The sequence below is a fragment of the Meleagris gallopavo genome, chromosome 5, assembly GCF_905368555.1.
Source record: "Meleagris gallopavo chromosome 5, MGAL_WU_HG_1.1, whole genome shotgun sequence".
In the NCBI taxonomy this organism is placed as follows: domain Eukaryota; kingdom Metazoa; phylum Chordata; class Aves; order Galliformes; family Phasianidae; genus Meleagris; species Meleagris gallopavo.
In genome coordinates this window covers 4,659,788-4,678,012 of record NC_139408.1, presented here as the reverse complement: position 1 = coordinate 4,678,012, position 18,225 = coordinate 4,659,788, and the positions used below count along the sequence as shown (strand labels likewise).

Sequence of the window (18,225 nt, the reverse complement as noted above, 5' to 3'; positions counted from 1 at the left end):
GATGATTGGTCTTGGTGACATGTGAGGTCTTTTGCAATCTTAATGATTCCATTTAGGGACATGGTTTAGTGGGCATGGTGATGATGGGTTGATGGCTGGATTTGATAGGCACAGAGTTATTAGGGTTGGAAAAGGCCTCCAAGATTCTATGCAAACACCTGCAATGTGTGCGATTATGAGCCTGTGCACCTATTGAACCCCAAGAGAAGAAAGATTAGATGATTTGGACAAGTGATTTCAGGCATCAGATCTGCATCACTTGAAGGATGTATTTCTCAATTGTACGGATTAAAGAAAACCTCCCAAAAAATAGGTTTGCTCTCTAGTCAGGGACCTTTCTGTGGTGCCCTATTTCTTCCCCTGGAGGTGGAGGAGAAAGGCAGAGAGGCGACATTCCAGGCAAAGGATGAAAACAGAGCCCTTTAGGAAGACCCTGACATTTACAGGCCCCTGCAGCTCTCAGGAGAGCCCTGGGCCCTGTGCCCAGTGGTGACAGCAACAGGGCACGCAGCTGCAGCCCAGCAAGAAGGCATTCAGCACGTCAGCGCCATGCAGGGCTTCCAGAGGGGCTCCCGGCTGCTTGCTGCACTGCTGCAGGCACAGAGGGTCCCCCGGGCTGGGGTCACCTCCAAGCCACCCGAGCACCCTGTCTCTCCTGCTGTAAGTAGCTGGTGGGGGGGTTGCGAGGAACAATAAGGGGATGGGGAAGAGGGAAATAGCTGGGGTCATAGATCAATGTGGGTTTTTTGGGGGAATTTAAAGCAAGGTTTGTGTGTTTGGAGGTGGGAGTAAGAAGGAACTTCCAGTGGCACAGCCAAAGTGTATACCCCTATTGACCAGCCTGAAAGCACCAGGAAGAAGGTGGCAGTGGTCCCCCACCAGTACAGGGCAGCCCCATATCCTATTACCCCCCCAACCACCAATTCCAGGGGGCACTCACTCCCACAGCAGCTGTCCTCAAGGGCAGGGGGAGCTGCTGATAGTGCAGGGCTGGGTCCTGGCACCACTCCTTCCTTCTGCAGCGGGGATTACCCTCCTACCCAAGCAGCAGCTGCAGGGACCCTCCTGAGCTAGGTGAGAGGAGGTAGGAAGAAGGAATCTATGTCAGAAATCCTGGATGGTTCACACCACCAGCCTTGGTTTGGGAAGTTTATCCCATCTGCCTTTTCAAGGTCTGCCACTCTCAGGAGAGAGAGCTGCTCCCCAAGTCCTGTCTCTTCTTTTAGGTGAATAAGAAATAAAAAGGACAGCACAAGGGGATAAGTGCTGCCTTTATGTGCCAGGAATGGTAGAGTCCTCTGCAGGCCGCTCTTCCCTTCTCAAAGTCATCTGAAAGTCAAGCACAGCTGATTCGGCAATGCTATGAGCCCAGGCCTGGGTCCCACTGCTGATTGACAGCCACCAGTCGCTCTGATTCCCCAGCCAATGTGACTGAGAAAGACAGAGCAATAGGATCCAACTCAGAGAGTGGCCAGCATGAGCTGCTGCTGGAGGGAGCTGCAGGGCTTACCCAAACTTCCTCCCACAGCCCCAAGAGGCATTCATCTGAGCCCAGAAAGAGCAGGAGAAGTGCAACAGATTGCATTAGACACTGTACTAGTGTACCATCATCCTGAAAATCCCACACGTGCAGTCTCCTTACTAATCCCTCTCTTCCCTTTCCTGCTGGCAGGAGCAAGCCATTGCGATGGCTGTGATGTTCACGTGCCTGCTGGGACCTGCAGCCTGGGTCCTGGCCAACGTGAAGCACTACAGGAGCAGAGCAGACTGAGGAGAAGAACTGAGAAGAACCCTCAGAGCATGTTCATTAAAACTCATGTTGGCATGAAACATCTGGCTCTGCTGGTTTTTCTTGGACCATGTGCTCCATTGCAGGAAAATAGGTTTGTTCTCTTTTTCTGGTGCCACACAATCTGACAGCTGAGCTAGCAGGGTAGAGCAAAACATAACAGTCAATGGACTAGGGAAGGAAGGGCAGGCATTCAGAACTGAGTCACTCTGAACCAAGAGGAAATTTGGAACAAATCTGATTAGAGGGAGAAGGGTGGGGCACAACCAGATGCAGGTTTCGACAATTTTGGTTTTGTTGTGTTTTCAAAGCTTAATTCTTCCTTGTTCAAGACATCTTAGCACCAACACAGCAGCATAGCATCAGCCCATTCTTTCTTTTTCCAGTTGCTGGCATTAAAACCAGAGTCAAGACAGCAACCTTGAGAAAGCATCATAAGGATCAACATTTCTGTACTGGTGACGCAGCATATTTAATAATCAGAGAATCAAAATGCTACATAAGGCACCTGAATCACAGCAGCAATCAGGTTAGCACTGAAACAAGAACTACCCATGGCTGCAGCAGCACTTAAAAAAAAAAAAAAAACAAAAACATTAGTGTACCCAGTTACACTAACATGGCCCCGTTCAGTTTAAAATTACTCTTACAAATCTTGCTATTACACCACTGTTCAATTATTGTACCACGTATTATCAAGTACTATGCATCCAAAAGATTACTTGAACACAGCCGCCTTTCAAACTTGGTTCGCATTCTTGATGTGCACAATCATCTTCTGTCCTTATAAACACATCCGCAACAGCAAAGTAAAACAATTAAATTATGGGAAGTTTTAAAAGTTGTTGTTAAAAAAAAAAAAAAAAATCACCAAACTAAACCCCAAAACCACGGTGTCATCTCTGGCCTTCCTCAGACCTTTGCAGTGATACTTCCTTGAAAAAAGGCATCGCAGATTCCCAGAAAGAAAAAAAACTTGAAAATAAAGTATGTGCGTACTAAAGTTATACATACTAAGTGAATTATATGCTGCTGGTGATCAGCAGACTAATTTAAGCTGCACTGCTCTGGGAAAAAGGTTATTTTGTTGTTGATTTTTTTTAAATACAAAACTCTAAAGGAAGCATATTTGTAATCAGTCCAGAGACCCAACTACAAAAGAAACACTACAGAACTACAGAAAAGGGAAGGCAGAGTAGTTTATTCCAGCAATACTGCTGCAATTCACTTTAGCACAAAGTGTTCGTAAAAGACAACCACCCCCAGAAGTATATAAAACCAAATCCACTGAATGGTAATCCTGGAAAAAACCCTTTGATGGAGTAAACACTCCCTCTACTGCAAATGAAGAGGAGGGACTGTGGAGAAAGAGGGCAGTAGAAATGATTTTGATAAAGCTGCCTTCAGGCTGCTGCAGGGCAGGGAGGGAGAGGGTACCAGGGAAGGTCATGCCCTCCTAAGGCCAACACCACTAATACCACATACAATGGTCAGGCACCTCTCTAGCACATTTTATAGAGGAGCTTCTGCTACCCCCTTAGCGGGCAAATAGCCTCCACTCCCGTGACATGCAATGAGTATTCACATCCTCCCACAGTTTGACCAGCAGGGCTGATAAATCAGCCACCACGGAGCCTTTGACCTCTTTGTTCGAGAGCAGGATGGGAGCTCCCATGGTCAGTGCCACTAATGTTAGCGCATAGGGAAATCTTGACTCCAAGCACCAAAGGGTTACACAGCAAAAGGCCACTTACTCCTCCGAACACGTGTCGTAAAGCTGCTCTCCCCTTTGCCCACCCACCCCCCTTCAATATAATTCAGTACAGAGTCAGTGGTCTGAGTGCTGCTAGCATCAGTAGCAGTAGAAATTCCTCTCCCAGGATAGTGCAAGGTCCTCTATGTCAGGATGTCATGGGCTTGATGCTCCACCAACATCTCCATGCTTCTCACATCTGTGCACCAGAACTCCAGGCGATCTTTCATTCCTTTGATCTGGAAGACAAACCCACAGTAACTTGACTGCTCCAATCCCTACAAACGGCAAAATACTTCAGATCTCCAACTTCTCAAAACATTTGTTATGAAGGGGAACTTGAGAAACTCAGCACCTTCTGTCTATCACCCTGAACTACTCTCTTCCCAAGACAAGATCACCAGCTGCAGCTCAATTCTTCTACGCATTTCTGTTTGAAGGAGCCACATCCTGGAAAACAGTGACCTCACTGAAGTTTTCTGGTGGTTCGGGTGGTTTTTCAAAGGAAAGTGTTTCTATCAGTCTATCTCCTCACAGATCTATAAGCAGTTACTGGAAAAGACATACAGATGCACCATATATGCAAGGAAACAGTTAAAGGCAATGTAAATAATGGAAGAAAAGCTGATATACTCAGAGTTCCCTGCACACCTTCAAGGAGCAATAAAAATCCATTCTCAGTGACCTTTAGCAGTTCTTATTTCAGCTTCGAGGTCAACTAAGGCACAAGAAAATACATCAATACTGCCACAGTATTCCAGCTGGTCATTACCTGTTGTAAATCCAACACACGTGGCTGCACCCACGTCATGTGCACCCTCTTATCCACTTCATCAATACTGCCCTTTACCAAGCCTACTGAGAGAGCCTTCATCACCAGCAGTTCCACCTTAAAAAAAAAAAAAAAAAAGGAAAAAATTATCAAGAAAACAGGGGATCACTCATTTTCCCAGAGATGTACAAAACCTTTAAATGGGTCAAGATCAAGGCCTGCAGCATCTCTCATACCCATCCTGCTTTAAATAAAATAATTTGTAGAGTGGGTGAGGAGCCACATCTTTCTTTTCACAAAATATTCAACAAGAACTTTTACCACATCCTTGCTGAACGACCTAGTTAGAGCATACAGAGAAACCACAAGATGAGAGTTTTAGCAGGTTCTTCCTGCAAGTTCAAAGGCAGGGTTAATGTCTCAGAGTTGAGCAGGCAGCTGATTATCGAGTTTCTCATGATATTCTCACTGGGTCTAATACTAATAAGTTCTCTTTAACACTAGTAGGATTGCAAATTTGCAGATGACACCAAAATGGTAGGAAAGGCAAAGATGCTGGAAATAAGAGCCACTAGAAAGACAGATCTCTATAGATCATACTACACAGTTCTTAGCTCAGTGACAAGAAGCATGAAGTCCTGAGCCTAGATGAAAGAAGGCCAGGGGAAGCCTCATCATAGCCTTTTAACATATAAAAGGGCAGCAACAGAGAATACAGAGGTGCTATTCTCACATGGATGCAGTGAAAAGAGGGGAAACAAGAGGCAGAAGTTGTTTCAGAGAGAATTCTAGCTGGATAAACAATAAATTCTTCACAGTGAGAAAAATTAAACACCAGTGACAAGACAAAAATCTCTCCCTGCTGGAAACAGTAACACAGCTTGACAGAGTCCTGGATAATATAAATGAAAGGCCTGCTTGCAAAAACAGGTTGGAACAGATACCTAAGAATCTTCCAGATCCACTTAGTAACAGGCAGGAGCAATTTCTTCTAACAGAGTTCTCCAAACACACAAGAACAGGGGAGAAGATTCACACTTAGAGATCACCTGAGGGAGTGGATCCAGTTCAGAAGGTTTTAGAACTTGAAAACTTCAGCATCAAAACATGAACTCACCTCATTCACAGTGACTTTGGCACTCTTAGCAATCTCCTCAAAAGTGAGCTGTCTGTGATTGGCTGGGCGGGTGAAAGTCATCTGAGTTCAAGAAAAGAAAACAAAAAATAAGGCCCCACAGTTCACAGAATCATAGAATCACAAGGTTGGAAAGGACCTACAAGATCATCTAGTCCAACCAACCTCCCATTACCACTGCTACCACAAAGCACTAAACCAGATCTCACAGCTCCTCATCCAGACACCCCTTGAACACTGCCAGGGACGGCGACTCCACCACCTCCCTGGGCAGCCATTCCAGTGCCTGACCACTCACTGAGAGAAAAACATTTTCCTTATGTCTAATCTCAACCTCCTCTGGTACAACTTGTGGCCATTTCCCCAGGTCCTGTTTGTTGCCTGGGACAAGAGGCCAAACCCCTCCTCATCACAACCTCCCTTCAGGAAGTTGTAGAGTGCAGTGAGGTCTGTCCTGAGCCTCCTCTTCTCCAGATGAAACAATCCCAGCTCCCTCAGCCCTCATAAGGTCTGTGCTCCAGACCCCTCACCAGTTTCGTTGCCCTTCTCTGGACACACTCCAGGGCCTGAATGTCTTTCTTGTAGGGAGGGGCCCAAAACTGAACACGATACTCAAGGGGCAGCCTCACCATAGCTGAGTACAGGGGGATGATCACCTCCCTGCTCCTGCTGGCCACACTATTTCTAATGCAGGCCAGGATGCCATTGGCCCTCATGGCCACCTGGGCACACTGTCAGCTCACATTCAGTCAAGCATCAACACCCCCAGGTCCCTTTCCTCTTCACAGTCATCCAGCCACTCATCCCCAAGCCCATGGTGCCGCATGGGATTATTGAGGCCAAAGTGCAGGTCCCAGCACTTGGCCTTGTTGAACCTCATCTCATTCACCTCAGCCCAGCGATCCAGCTTATCTAGATCCCTCTGGAGGGCCTCCCTATCCTCAGGTAGATTGACACCACTTCCCAACTTGGTGTCATCTGCAAACTTACTGAAGGTACACTCAATCCCCTCATCTAGGTCATCAATAAAGATACTAAACAAGATGTGCCCCATTACTGACCCCTAGAGGACACCACTTTTAACAGGTCACCAGCTGGACTTAACTCCTTAAACTACTACCTGTTGGGCACAGTCCTCTAGCCAGTTCCTTACCCAACAAAGGGTGTATCTGTCCAGGCCATGGGCAGCCAGTTTCCCTGGGAGAATACTGTGAGAGATCACGTCAAAGGCTTTGCTGAAGTTTAGGTAAACTACATCAACTTTGCCTTTGCCTCGTCCACCAGTTTGGTCACCCAGTTGTAGAAGGAGATGAGGTTGGTCAAGCACGACCTGCCTTTCATGAACCTGTGTTGGCTGGGCCTGATCCCCTGGATGCCACACACATGCCGTGTGATCTCACCCAAGATGATTTGCTCCATAACTTTCCTTAGTACCGAGGTCAGGCTGACAGGCCTGTAGTTCACCAAATCCTCCTTACAGCCCTTCTTGTAGAGAGGAGTCACATCAGCAAGCCTCCAATCCTCTGGGATCTCTCCAGATAACCAGGAGTGCTGACAGACAGCTAAGAGCAGCTCGGCAATCACCCCTGCCAGCTCCCTCAGCACCCAAGGGTGGAGCCCATCTGGTCCCATGGACTTGTGACAGTCCATATGGAGGAGGAGCTCTCTGACTGTCTCCACCTGAATTGCTGGGGGTGTATTCTGCGTAGCATCCCAGACTTCCAGATCAAGGCATAAAGTGCCCTGAGGATAACTGATCTGCCTCTCAAAGGCAGATGTAAAGAAGGTGTTGAGGACCTCAGCTTTCTCCTTACCCTCAGTGGTCACATTCCCTGCTGCATCAAGTAAAGGATGGAAATTCTCCTTGGTTCTTCTATTACCATTGATATATTTGATATTGATAGATTGATAGTTGTTCTTATGTTGTTTGTTTTTTTCCCCCCTCTACAGCACACACAGCTTTTCATTGCACTGCCCCGCTGAGATCTCAACCTGCAGCACCAACTCCTTTTTTCATATTTAATCAAAATATTTCAAAGAAAACTCTATTTCTGCTGGCAGAAAAGAGTAGCATTCCTCACTCCTCCACAAACCTCGTTGCTCTGAGCAGATTTCCCCACCAACACCACAATCTCCAAATAAAGCAGGTCAGACCACGTTGAACCCCTGACACAAGACAATGCCTATGGTGGTAAAAGCAGTTCCCAGTAGAACACTAGAAGTGGAAAACACACACACAGAATGTGTGCACATAGATGTATAAACACACATTATGATTTAGATAATGCAACACTGAAAACAGATTGAGAGTCAAGGTTTACACATAAACACTATTTGGTAACAATAAAACCAAAGTTTTCAAGTGACAGAGAAAAATGTTTTCAACACTGAGTTACCTCCCAGGGAAAGGACGTAAATTGGTTAAGACTTTAACCACATTTTCTTACACCAGAACATATCTGAAGAGTTATTTCAGATACTACCCTTAGATACAAAGCTTGCTCCTTACTTCTCCACCTCCATCCCCTGACTGAAAGAGAAACCTTTGAATCCTTGAAACCACAAACAAGCACAATATTTGCTTCTTGGCACCACCTAGAGGCAAAACTTGCTGTCAACCAGCTAGTTACACTCCAGAGTTTCTCAGAATCATACAAATGAATCTGCTCAGCAGAGAATGCAGCACTTGACTTTGATGCTAACCCCATCAAAAAGAAGTCAGAGCAGCACCTTTCCATTCCCCACATTTCCCACATGACAGTTCTCAGTTCAGCAGCTCACCTCCATAAGACATAACAGTTGAATCTTCTGCAGCAGAAGCGCTTCATTTGCGGCCAGATCTGGCTGTGAGAGGGTAAAACACAACAAGTCCATTATTACTTATTCTTCCCTGCTGGCAAAGCATGCTATACACAGGAGTAAGCCGAAGAGACCCATTTATGGTGCCTCATAAATCCTCTTGTACGAAACTGAGGCCACTACAAGCCACCCACTGCTTGGCAATGGTTCCATAAAGCAAGTCCGAGAACTGAGTTAAACACACTGCCCCACAAGGTAGGCAGACTCTTAATAAAAGCCACAGCCTTGTATAAGCAGACAAGTCAATATGCAAACTACTGTCATGTCCATAATACTACAGAAGTTAGGTGTCTGCAGTCACCTAGGAGAGAACAAGGGAGCAAAGAGGCAGATGCTGTCCAAGTGCCCTCTCACCATGATTACTTTCTTTAACTTTGCAGTCCCTGTATTTTCTGACAAAACCAACCAAGATGAAAGGTGCAGTTCTGTGATTAAAATTATACCCAAATAGTCAGGAAATCTAAAGTTAAAGAACCTGGAATCTCCTAGGTGACCTCTGTAAATATCAAGCCTAGGCATCAAGCAGTGTATCAGCTCACTCACCTGCTGACCCCATGCTGACTTCAAAGCCTGAAATGTCTCTACATTACCACTGTTGAAGGCATAAAGCGTATCAATCAGCCACTGCCGATCAGTGCTTCTCAGGGACTCCAGAACAGGGTGCATGAGCTGTAGGACATATGCAAAACATTGTTAAAAGGATAAAATCAACTCCTAGTACTCAACAGCTGAAAGAAAAGTAGCATCCCTTACCAACTCTCCAAAGTTATAAACACCTTCTCCCAAGAGCCCTGCCAGCCCCAGGGTAAAGGCTCTCTCCTGCTGCTCTGATACTGTAGAAAGAAAAAAAAAACATACAAACAACACCAAAGTGTCAATAAACATTTGCATAGAGCAGCAGCTTAAGTCCCATTAGCCGCTCCCTCACTTTCTTCTCTGTCTGTATTACTTCATCTCCAGCTCTTCTCCTTATCCTTTCCCATGACTGAAATTCAGAAACTTATAACAAGCACAAGAGTGTAAAAGAAAAAAGAGAGGCTGTTTTTTGAACCTACACTGAAGATTTTGGGAACTAGAACAAACTATCCCTCTTGCCAGCAGCACTATCCCCTGCCTCATCACCTCAGTGCATTAGGAGCAGAATCCTACTCATTCTTCATGTGTTTCCCAACCGTCCACTCCTCCCTGTCTTCTTTCTAGGGAAGTCCTAAGCCAACAATACACTCAAAACAAAGCTGAGAAAACCAGTGCATTTATTTAGCCTGAAGTGATAGAACAGAGAATAAAGTTGAGGTTCTCTTTGCTAAGCAAAGGAAGAGTTACCTGGCAGATCTTTAACATCAATGCATCCCAGAAACCGCAGAGCATCCTTATAGTAGGAGGCGTGGTTCCCAATCGTCTGGTAGTACTTGCTGGAGAGATCATAGAAGCGGCTATGAACTGAAGTCACCCCAGGGAGATTGTTCAGCATCTCCTCAACCTCCTCAATGGTTTCCTAGCAGAGTAGAAAACTCGTCTGTTACAGAAGGGTACGCTTCATATACATCCACTCCCTATCCTTCCAGTTTACAGTTAAAGGTTATCATATCTGTTCTGCAGGTAACATCCATTCAGTAGTAAGAACAGATGAGACCACAGCCAAAGCCGCTACCACAGTATTAACAATAAAGTAATGGCATTTTTCCTCTAAAGAAAAAAGCAAAAAAACCAACACCACACACAAAAAAAACACCCCAAACTCCATCTATATATACTTAATAGATACTTAATACCATGATCCTTTAAAATATTTGAACTTGCAAAAGGCTCAAGCAGAACTGCATGGAAAATCCTAAACTTTAAAAAATGGTTCTCAGAATCTTGCTGAAAATTCATTGGCTACAAGCACTACACCTACATTTTTATGGCTTACGAGACAGAAAGCAGAACTGCAGGTCTTCCTGGAAGTCCTAGGAGTTGCATGTCTATGATCATCTCATTCACAACTGAAGCACAGACACACCCACTACTGAACTGCATCACTGAGCTCCAAACTATTTGAGTACTTGTACAACTCTAGTTACCACCTCACCTTTGTCACCTGCAGGTCTCCAATGTTCAGCTTCAGTGCCCCAATGGCCGTTTTACACAAAATGACAGCTTCATCACTGCTTTTTACCTGTAGTTACAGAAACCCATACTTGAGTGTTTCCATTCCAGTCAGGCAGGCTCTTGAAACCTAAACCCAGTTATACTTCATTTGTTAACAAGCTCTAGCACTGAAACACAGGCGTTCACTCTAAGGATTCTCCACTATAGCTCTCAACATATAGACATGTCTTTCCAGCTGTTTTGCATATGAAATACATGTTACCACTCACATAGGTGAACAACTAGGAAGGGTGATCTCAAGAATACCTTTTCTCGAGTCTTTTCCAGAAATGTAAGGGCCACAGTGGGATCTGCAACAACAACAACAAAAAAACTGAGAAATTCCACTAAAATAACCTAGGAGTAAATGCTTTACCTAAATTCAAGAATTCTTTCCTATAGCATACTGTCCAAACTTCTAAAGGTTTGGACAGTATGCTACTACCTGTAGGCCAGGCTTTCTGCACGTTAGCTGATTTCTCAGCTGAGCAACAGTACTGATGCTCTTACACGGCACTAATTACTCAAACTCTTTGTGTTGGTGCTTTCCTTTTTCCATACGCAAGGAAGACAACAGCTCAGCACTGAAGTTTTAGCTGTTACCACTACCTAGTTTCATGGGCATCACTCCTTAAAAACGCTGTAAGCAATGAGTAAGGTCACTTACCTGTCATCTGCCTGACTACATGAAGAATGATCTCTACAAGGGACAGGGGATTCACCCTAGAATGAAGAACCCATCGTCAGAGCAGTACTTGTCAGCAGTAGGTTATCTAAAAACTTCCAGACAAATAAACTCACCTGTGTTCAAACTCGCTGATGAAGTTCTCATAAAGCTGTGGGTACAAAGATATGAACAGTCAGGGAAAACAGATGTTTTGCTTTATCCACGACATTCACTTCTTCATTGTATTCCCATTCATTTTTCCAATAAAGTAGGGAGCATCCAATACAGGAAAAGAGCTATGTCACACAAAATACAGGATCCAAAAATTGCTTTTTTGGGATAATTCTATCCATTCAGTATCCTCCCACCTGCAAGGGGCGTTTCATGAACTTTATGAGCTAGCAGATACTGAAACACAATGCCTCTCTGCAGACCAGCTTGGTGCTTGCCTTCTACTACCAATGCACACATAGCACAGGCCTGAACATTTCAAAACTCCCTGCACACGTTATCCAACTCCTTTACACACATTAGAAACTAGTGGCCCTTCATCAAGGAAGCAATTACCTCATGGGAAACTGAATTTTAAAAGAGACACAAAGGAAAAGGAAAGTGAGGAAAGAAGGAACGCTTACTTGTAACACACAGAGGATATGAGTAAGCCCCTATCTTCATAAAGGAAGAACTTGACAAAGCACAGGTGAACTACTGTAACAATGCTCTGTAACTACTATATATACACTGCAGCCAGACTATCCTGTATTTGCAACAGTAAACCACCCTATTACAAAAGGGGAAAAAAAAAAGCCACTACAACCACTACACCCCCTGTCCAAAATCTGGAGTGGACAAAAATCACAATAACATTAATTTGAGGCTCGCTACACAGCACGTTTAATCTTTGCACACTTCCAAAAAAGCTACCCAAATCCCACACACACTCACACCTGCTTCACAAACTCCTCCCAGAATAAGTTTCTCTAGTTCAGTATTTCTCCTGAGATAAGTCACAGAGCACTTAGTTTTGTTAGCAGGAAAATACTATCACTCATCTTTGTCACAGAAAGGAGAACAAAGGCTCAGGGATAGCTGAGCACCTCACCTTGATGAGTCCATCTCCTTGGGCAAAGCAAGGGTCCTGCACAAAGTCCAAAACTTGCAGCGTCAGCTGGTGCCAGAGCCTTCAAAACACAGAATCACAGAACTGTGAAGATTGGAAAAGACCTCTGAGATCAAGTCCAGTCCATCCCCATCACACCTAATGGCCACGTCCCCCAGTGCCACATCTCTGTAGTTCTCAAACATCCCCAGAGACTGTGACCGCACCACCTCCCCAGGCAGCCTGTGTCACTGCATCACCACTCCTTCCAAGAAGAAATGTTTCCTAATGTCCAACCTGATCCTCCTCCTGATCAGCAACTTGAGGCTGTCACCTCTAGTCCTATCACTGTTACCTGGGAGAAGAGGCCAATTCCCACCTCACCACAACCTCCTATCAGGCAGTTGTTAGGAGTGATAAGGTTTCCCCCAAGCCTTCTCTGCTCCAGATTGAACCATCCCAGTTCCCCCAGCCGCTCCCCATAAGGCATGTGTTCCAAACCCCTCACAGCCCCATTGCCCTTCTTTGGACACACTCCAGGGCCTCCATGTCCTTCTGGTAGTGGGGGACCAAACACTGAGCACAGCACTCAAGGTGTGGCCACAAGAGAACTGAGTACAAGGGGACGATCAGCTCCTACTCCCGCTGGCCAGGCTACTACAGACACAAGGTAGGAAGCCGCTGGCCTTCTCGGCCACCTGGGCACGCTGCCTGCTCACGTTCAGCAGCCGCTGTCAGTTAACCCCCAGACACTTTTCCCCACGTGCAGCTTTCAGTCACTACCCCCGGCGCAACACCCGGGGCCACGCACAAGCAGAGCATCCCGCCAGCTCACACTGACACCAGCCCCGCCGTTCAGGAACGAGACACAGCGGTGACCCCACAACACCGAACCGGGACTCCCCGGCCGAACGACCGCAGCACCGGGGGGAACACGGAAAGCACCCTCCGCCATCCCCCGCGCCTTACCGCAGCGCTGACCGAGCCGCCGCCCCCGCTCCCCCCAGCCCCGTCCGGAGCCCAGCACCCCGAGGAGGACCCCGGCAGCCACCTCGGGGCGATCCCGCGGAGCCCCCCCCGGCTCTCACTTCTTATTGTAGAGCTCCTCCAGGCGGTGCCACACGGCGGCCTGCCCCGGCCCCGCGCTCTGGCTCTGCTGCAGGAAGCCCGGCACGTCCTTCATGGCGGCGGCGACCGCAGCAGGCAGCGACGCCGAGCCCCGGGCCGCCCTCACCGGAAATGCACACTCACTTCCGGCGCGGCGCGGGGCACGCTGGGCATCGCAAGGCCTCGCGTTGCCCGTCCCCCCCGCCCCCTTCCCTCCCCCCTCCCGTAACCATGGCAACGGGGCCATGGAGCGGGGGGTTCGGCGCGGAGCGGCGCTCGTGGCGGGTGAGGGGGTGTGGGGCTGAGGGGAGGGGGTGGGCCCTGATGGGTGCTGGGGCAGCCTGTGTGGAAGGGACAGGGCATGAGGGTATGGGAAGGAGCTGGGGTAAGGGAGCAGGCCCCGAGGGGAGCCTGAGGTAAGGTGCTGGGCTCTGAGAGGGAGCTGAGGGGAGAAAGTGGGGTTTGGGGCAGGCCGAGGGGAGCCCCCTCCTCGCATTTTGCTGCCTCCGTTTCTCCCTTGCCTCTCCGTTCGCTGACTGTGTTTTCTTGCAGCGTGGAGGAGCCTGTGGGAGCGTGGTGGCCTGGCTTGGTTCCGCCCTCGGTGCAGGACTGACTGTGGGGCATGCAGGTAGGGCTGGATGGTTTCGTGCAGCACTGGTGCGGGGAGCTTCACCTCTCCTGTCTGAACAGGCACGTGGGCCTGCGTGTCTTTGAGCCTGAGCTGGGGATTGCAGCTGGGAGCTCAGAAACAAAGCACAGAGAAATGTTAACGTTTGCCAGATTGTGAATTTAGCTCTGTGGGGATCTGACCTGGCACGGCAGAACCATATCCTTGTGGTGTCAGTGTCAGCCACACTGATCACAGCGTTAGGACACAGTAATTGCTGTTTGCAGATTGCCAGGATCCAGCAGCTCTTGGCTCTTCACATTCCCACGCCTTGCCTGGACTGCTTTTAATATCCTGCTGCAGCAAGCACTCATTGTCTGTGGAGAAAGTGTTCCTTAGATGATAATGGGTGTTCTCAGCCCCATCTGTACACACTGCTGACCTGCAGTTCCCTTGACTTTCCAGCTGTTCATGGAGCTCTCCCAAGGCAGACTCTTTCAGGGGGAAGTAGAGAACTGATGAAATGTCTGTTCTAACCCAGGCAGTGCTGTTCCAGACTGGCCACAGCACTCTGTTAGAAGCTTCCTGAAACCCGGAGCATTGAAAACAGTATTGTAAATAATTTGTAAGACCTGAGTCCATAAGCACAGTTCCCACAGTCCTGTGTCTAGTCCCTGCAGAAAAAAAAATAGCCTTCTTATAAGGAAATTTGGTGTGTTTTAGCATTGATCTGGTATTTTTAAGATCTTCTAAAATCAGTGCCATGCAAAGCATCTTTTTCTGGAGTAGACTAATGCTTAAGCTTTGTCCTCATTGATTATGTACTAGTACAGTCTTGCAGATTGAAGAGCATTCTGCAGCATTCTTGGTGTGGTTCTCCCCCTACTCCACCGAGCAGCTCTCTCACCACATGACCTACTGTGCTTTCCCTCTGTTCCAAACAGCGTACAAGGGACCAGGCCCTTCTCTCTGACTGCTGCCAGAGCTGTTTTGGGACTGGGCAGCTGGGGAGGTGACAGTGGGAAGCAGAAGCTCACCCTGCAGGATGTGGCAGAGCTCATTCGGAAGAAGGAGTGTCGTCGAGTAGTGGTGATGGCCGGTGCTGGGATTAGCACCCCCAGTGGGATCCCAGACTTCAGGTAGTGCCTTCACTGTTTTATTTACCCTTGTTTAGTATTGGGACTAACAGGTTCTTCAACGTAGGCCAAGGACCTGGCTCTTTTGTGTACTGGCATGTGGGTGGCTTTCCCCCGTGTTCTGACTGCCTGCCTTCCTTTCCTCTCTGCAGGTCCCCAGGGAGTGGCCTCTACAGTAACCTTGAGCAGTACAGCATCCCTTATCCCGAAGCCATCTTTGAATTGGCCTACTTCTTCATCAACCCCAAGCCATTTTTCACTTTGGCCAAGGAGCTCTATCCTGGCAATTATAGACCCAACTACGCCCACTATTTCCTGAGACTCCTGCATGACAAAGGGCTCCTTCTGCGTGTCTATACTCAGAATATTGATGGGCTAGAGCGAGGTGAGTTTTCTCCAGCTCTCAGCAGTACGGTACCAGAAAAAGATGAGGATGAGAAACAGAACAGGAGAACTGGGGAAATGCCTGTTGAAGATGGAGTTTCTGGTTTAGTCACCTCATGCTAAGCTGATCCTCTCCCACCTGCTGTGTTCCAGTTGCTGGGATCCCTCCTGATAGACTGGTGGAAGCCCACGGCACCTTTGCTACTGCCACGTGCACAGTCTGTCGGAGGAAATTCCCAGGAGAGGACTTCAGGGTGAGTAACTGCAGCTGGGCACTGACACGAAGTAATGTTACTGTGAGGGTCCAACATGGTTGTGACCCTGCTTGTGTATATATGTGCTGCCCCATATCAACTGGCATTGGGTACTTTTACTTCAGGGGGACGTTATGGCAGACAAGGTCCCTCACTGTCGCGTCTGCACTGGAATCGTCAAGCCTGACATCGTGTTCTTTGGTGAGGAGCTCCCGCAGCGCTTCTTCCTGCACTTGACAGACTTCCCCATGGCAGACCTGCTTTTTGTCATCGGAACGTCCCTGGAGGTCTGGGACTAGGGGATGTCCCTGTTCACAAGGCAAAAAGGGCCTGAGGGGCTCTGGAGGAGAGAGAGGGGTTACAGAAGGCAAGGAACTGGGTTATCTAGGTAAAATTGGAGGTAGCGGGAAACAGGGTGTATGCACTCAGAGGCTGTATGAAAACTTTGAGTGCTCCTGGTGAAGGTGGGCACCTGGAGTGGAAGAAGTAATTTTTGCAGCAACCTGAGCAAAGGCCATGGGATAACTGGCAACTCCATAACCAGTTCAAAGCTGGGGTAGCTTAGCCCATGGTGGGAGAACTTGTTAAGCACAAACCCAGCAGTCTGAAATCTCTGAAATGTAGCACACAATGAATTGGTCCCTGCAGTGGGGTGACCACCTCACTCTCTGATCCGTGGGCTTGCCTCCCTCTAGGTGGAGCCCTTTGCCAGCCTGGCGGAGCTGTTCGCAACTCCGTTCCCCGGGTCCTCATCAACCGAGATCTTGTAGGACCGTTTGCCGGGCAGCAACGTTACAATGACATAGCCCAGCTGGAGGATGTGGTCACTGGGGTCAAGAAGCTTGTGGAATTGCTGGACTGGAACGAAGAGATGCAAACACTAATTCAGAAAGAAAAAGAAAAGGTGGGAAGGAGCCTGGTGCCCCATCTCCTTCTTTTGGCCTCCATTCCTGGTGCTTGAGTTATCTTGGGGGGAACACAGGCAGTGCTTGCTGAGATTAGAGACTTGCACCACAGGCATTGCCACACTCACAGTCAGCATTCAGAGAAAAGAACCAGGGAAAAGTACAGGAAGGTTAAAAAAGCAAACAGCAGTGGTATTTTGCAATGAGGGCAGGCACAGTGCCACAGAGCAGACTGCTGTGTTGCTAAATGTTTCAGTGGGGCAGAAGGGGAGGACAGAGCTGCCAGTCTCAGGGGAAACAGGAAAAATGTGGAAAATGCCAAGCTCAGGGTTGATTGTGAGTGCTTTAAGGCATCGTCAAGCAGTGACATGCTTGATTACTGAAAAGCTGCTTATTTATTTATTCCCAAGTGGAATACACCATATAGATTTAAGGACAGTAGCCTGGAGTCACAGACAAAAAAAAAAAAAAAGTTATCTTAATCCAGTTCAATCTTGTAAGGCAGTAAAGGACTTGGTTTTTATAGTGTTTTGCCCTGTCTGTGATCCTGAGATGCTGCTAATGCTACCTGCTGCATTAATGTGAGTAACTGCTCAACTAAACAGGGAGCCAAGCATCATCTTAGTGGAGTTTTGCTCTTTCAGTACATTCATCTAATTGCTTTGGTTTCATTTAATGCTTGTGCTGTTCTAAACCACGGATGGATGGACAAAGCTAGTGCAAGTGCTGCAAAGCATGAAAAAACCTCCTTGCTCTGGGATTTTGGTGCTAGCAGCATCACTGACTGAGCTAGTGGGGGGGTGGGAGGTTTGAAAGACCCAAGCAAACACTGTGGTCTTTATTTTTAGCTGGATGCAAAAGACAAATAGGACAGCTGGCTCCCTGCTGCTGGAAAGCAGTGTTCATCCTGAAGAGGAGGAGATGTTGTCATGCCCAGCATGAACAAAGAAAGAGGCAATGGCAGGGAGCTGTGGAAGAGTCCATCCAGGTCTGCAGCAGCAAATCGACATAGGACTGGCACTTTGGGAAAAGGAGGATGCTCATGGCTCATTCCAGCCAGCCTGGAAGCAGTGAGACTCCATAACCCATGAAGGAAGGAAGCCAAAAGGAGCACAGCCCCACTGCCAAGCTGCGGTTTCCACACGTGAAGGCTTTTCTATCTGAGACTTCAAAACAGTTGATGTAGCCACTGAAGGTTGTTCCTCCTCACCTTACCTCATTTCAGCACCCAGTAGCAGATACTTCACTCTGCGTGGCTCTGTCAAAGCACTATTTGACAATGTCCAGCCACGAGTTTTACCAGCATGTCAGATGAGATGTGCTAGTGCACAGCTCCTCCACAGATACTTTTTAGTCATGAACTGCCAGCTGCTGCAGACTGATAATGTTTAGTCTTTGGATGAAACCTGCTGATCAGGAGATGATTGCTCTTAATGTGCCTGGCCTGTTCCTGTTCAGAAAGGCCAGCTCAACTGCTGGAAATTTTCAGTGTAGGGGTGATTATTAATAATAAAGAGTTATAACTATTTTGCTGATGCCAGCAGAGAGTTCTTTTCTGTAAGTTTCACACAGTCCCTTATGTTTGAGTACATACTATCCCCACACACAGTACATAGGTGTCTTATTAA

General features: G+C 47.6%; 2 protein-coding genes and 1 long non-coding RNA gene across 3 annotated transcripts; 2 read left to right on the top strand and 1 right to left on the bottom strand.

The window, feature by feature from the left end:
* The first annotated feature begins 474 nt into the window (after positions 1 to 474).
* On the top strand, positions 475 to 3,595 carry LOC116216646 (uncharacterized). Its single transcript, XR_004159806.2, has 3 exons — positions 475 to 660; positions 1,673 to 1,883; positions 2,176 to 3,595. It is a non-coding gene; the product is annotated as an uncharacterized LOC116216646 (long non-coding RNA).
* PSMD13 (proteasome 26S subunit, non-ATPase 13) lies at positions 2,965 to 13,426 on the bottom strand. The gene is made up of 13 exons (XM_085223944.1): positions 13,293 to 13,426; positions 12,208 to 12,286; positions 11,240 to 11,274; positions 11,106 to 11,161; positions 10,706 to 10,749; positions 10,380 to 10,466; positions 9,632 to 9,803; positions 9,062 to 9,141; positions 8,852 to 8,977; positions 8,231 to 8,293; positions 5,432 to 5,512; positions 4,315 to 4,431; positions 2,965 to 3,781 (listed from the first exon to the last, which is right to left on the bottom strand). Exons 1-13 carry the CDS (start codon positions 13,385 to 13,387, stop codon positions 3,686 to 3,688), a joined length of 1,131 nt encoding a protein of 376 aa, XP_085080070.1. The 5' UTR covers positions 13,388 to 13,426; the 3' UTR covers positions 2,965 to 3,685.
* Positions 13,386 to 18,123, top strand: SIRT3 (sirtuin 3). Its single transcript, XM_085223943.1, is given in 9 exon segments — positions 13,386 to 13,596; positions 13,864 to 13,939; positions 14,863 to 15,057; positions 15,207 to 15,439; positions 15,592 to 15,692; positions 15,818 to 15,979; positions 16,388 to 16,406; positions 16,409 to 16,596; positions 17,446 to 18,123. Coding segments are annotated over 9 exon segments (1,206 nt in total). The 3' UTR covers positions 17,467 to 18,123.
* Positions 18,124 to 18,225: the final 102 nt, after the last annotated feature.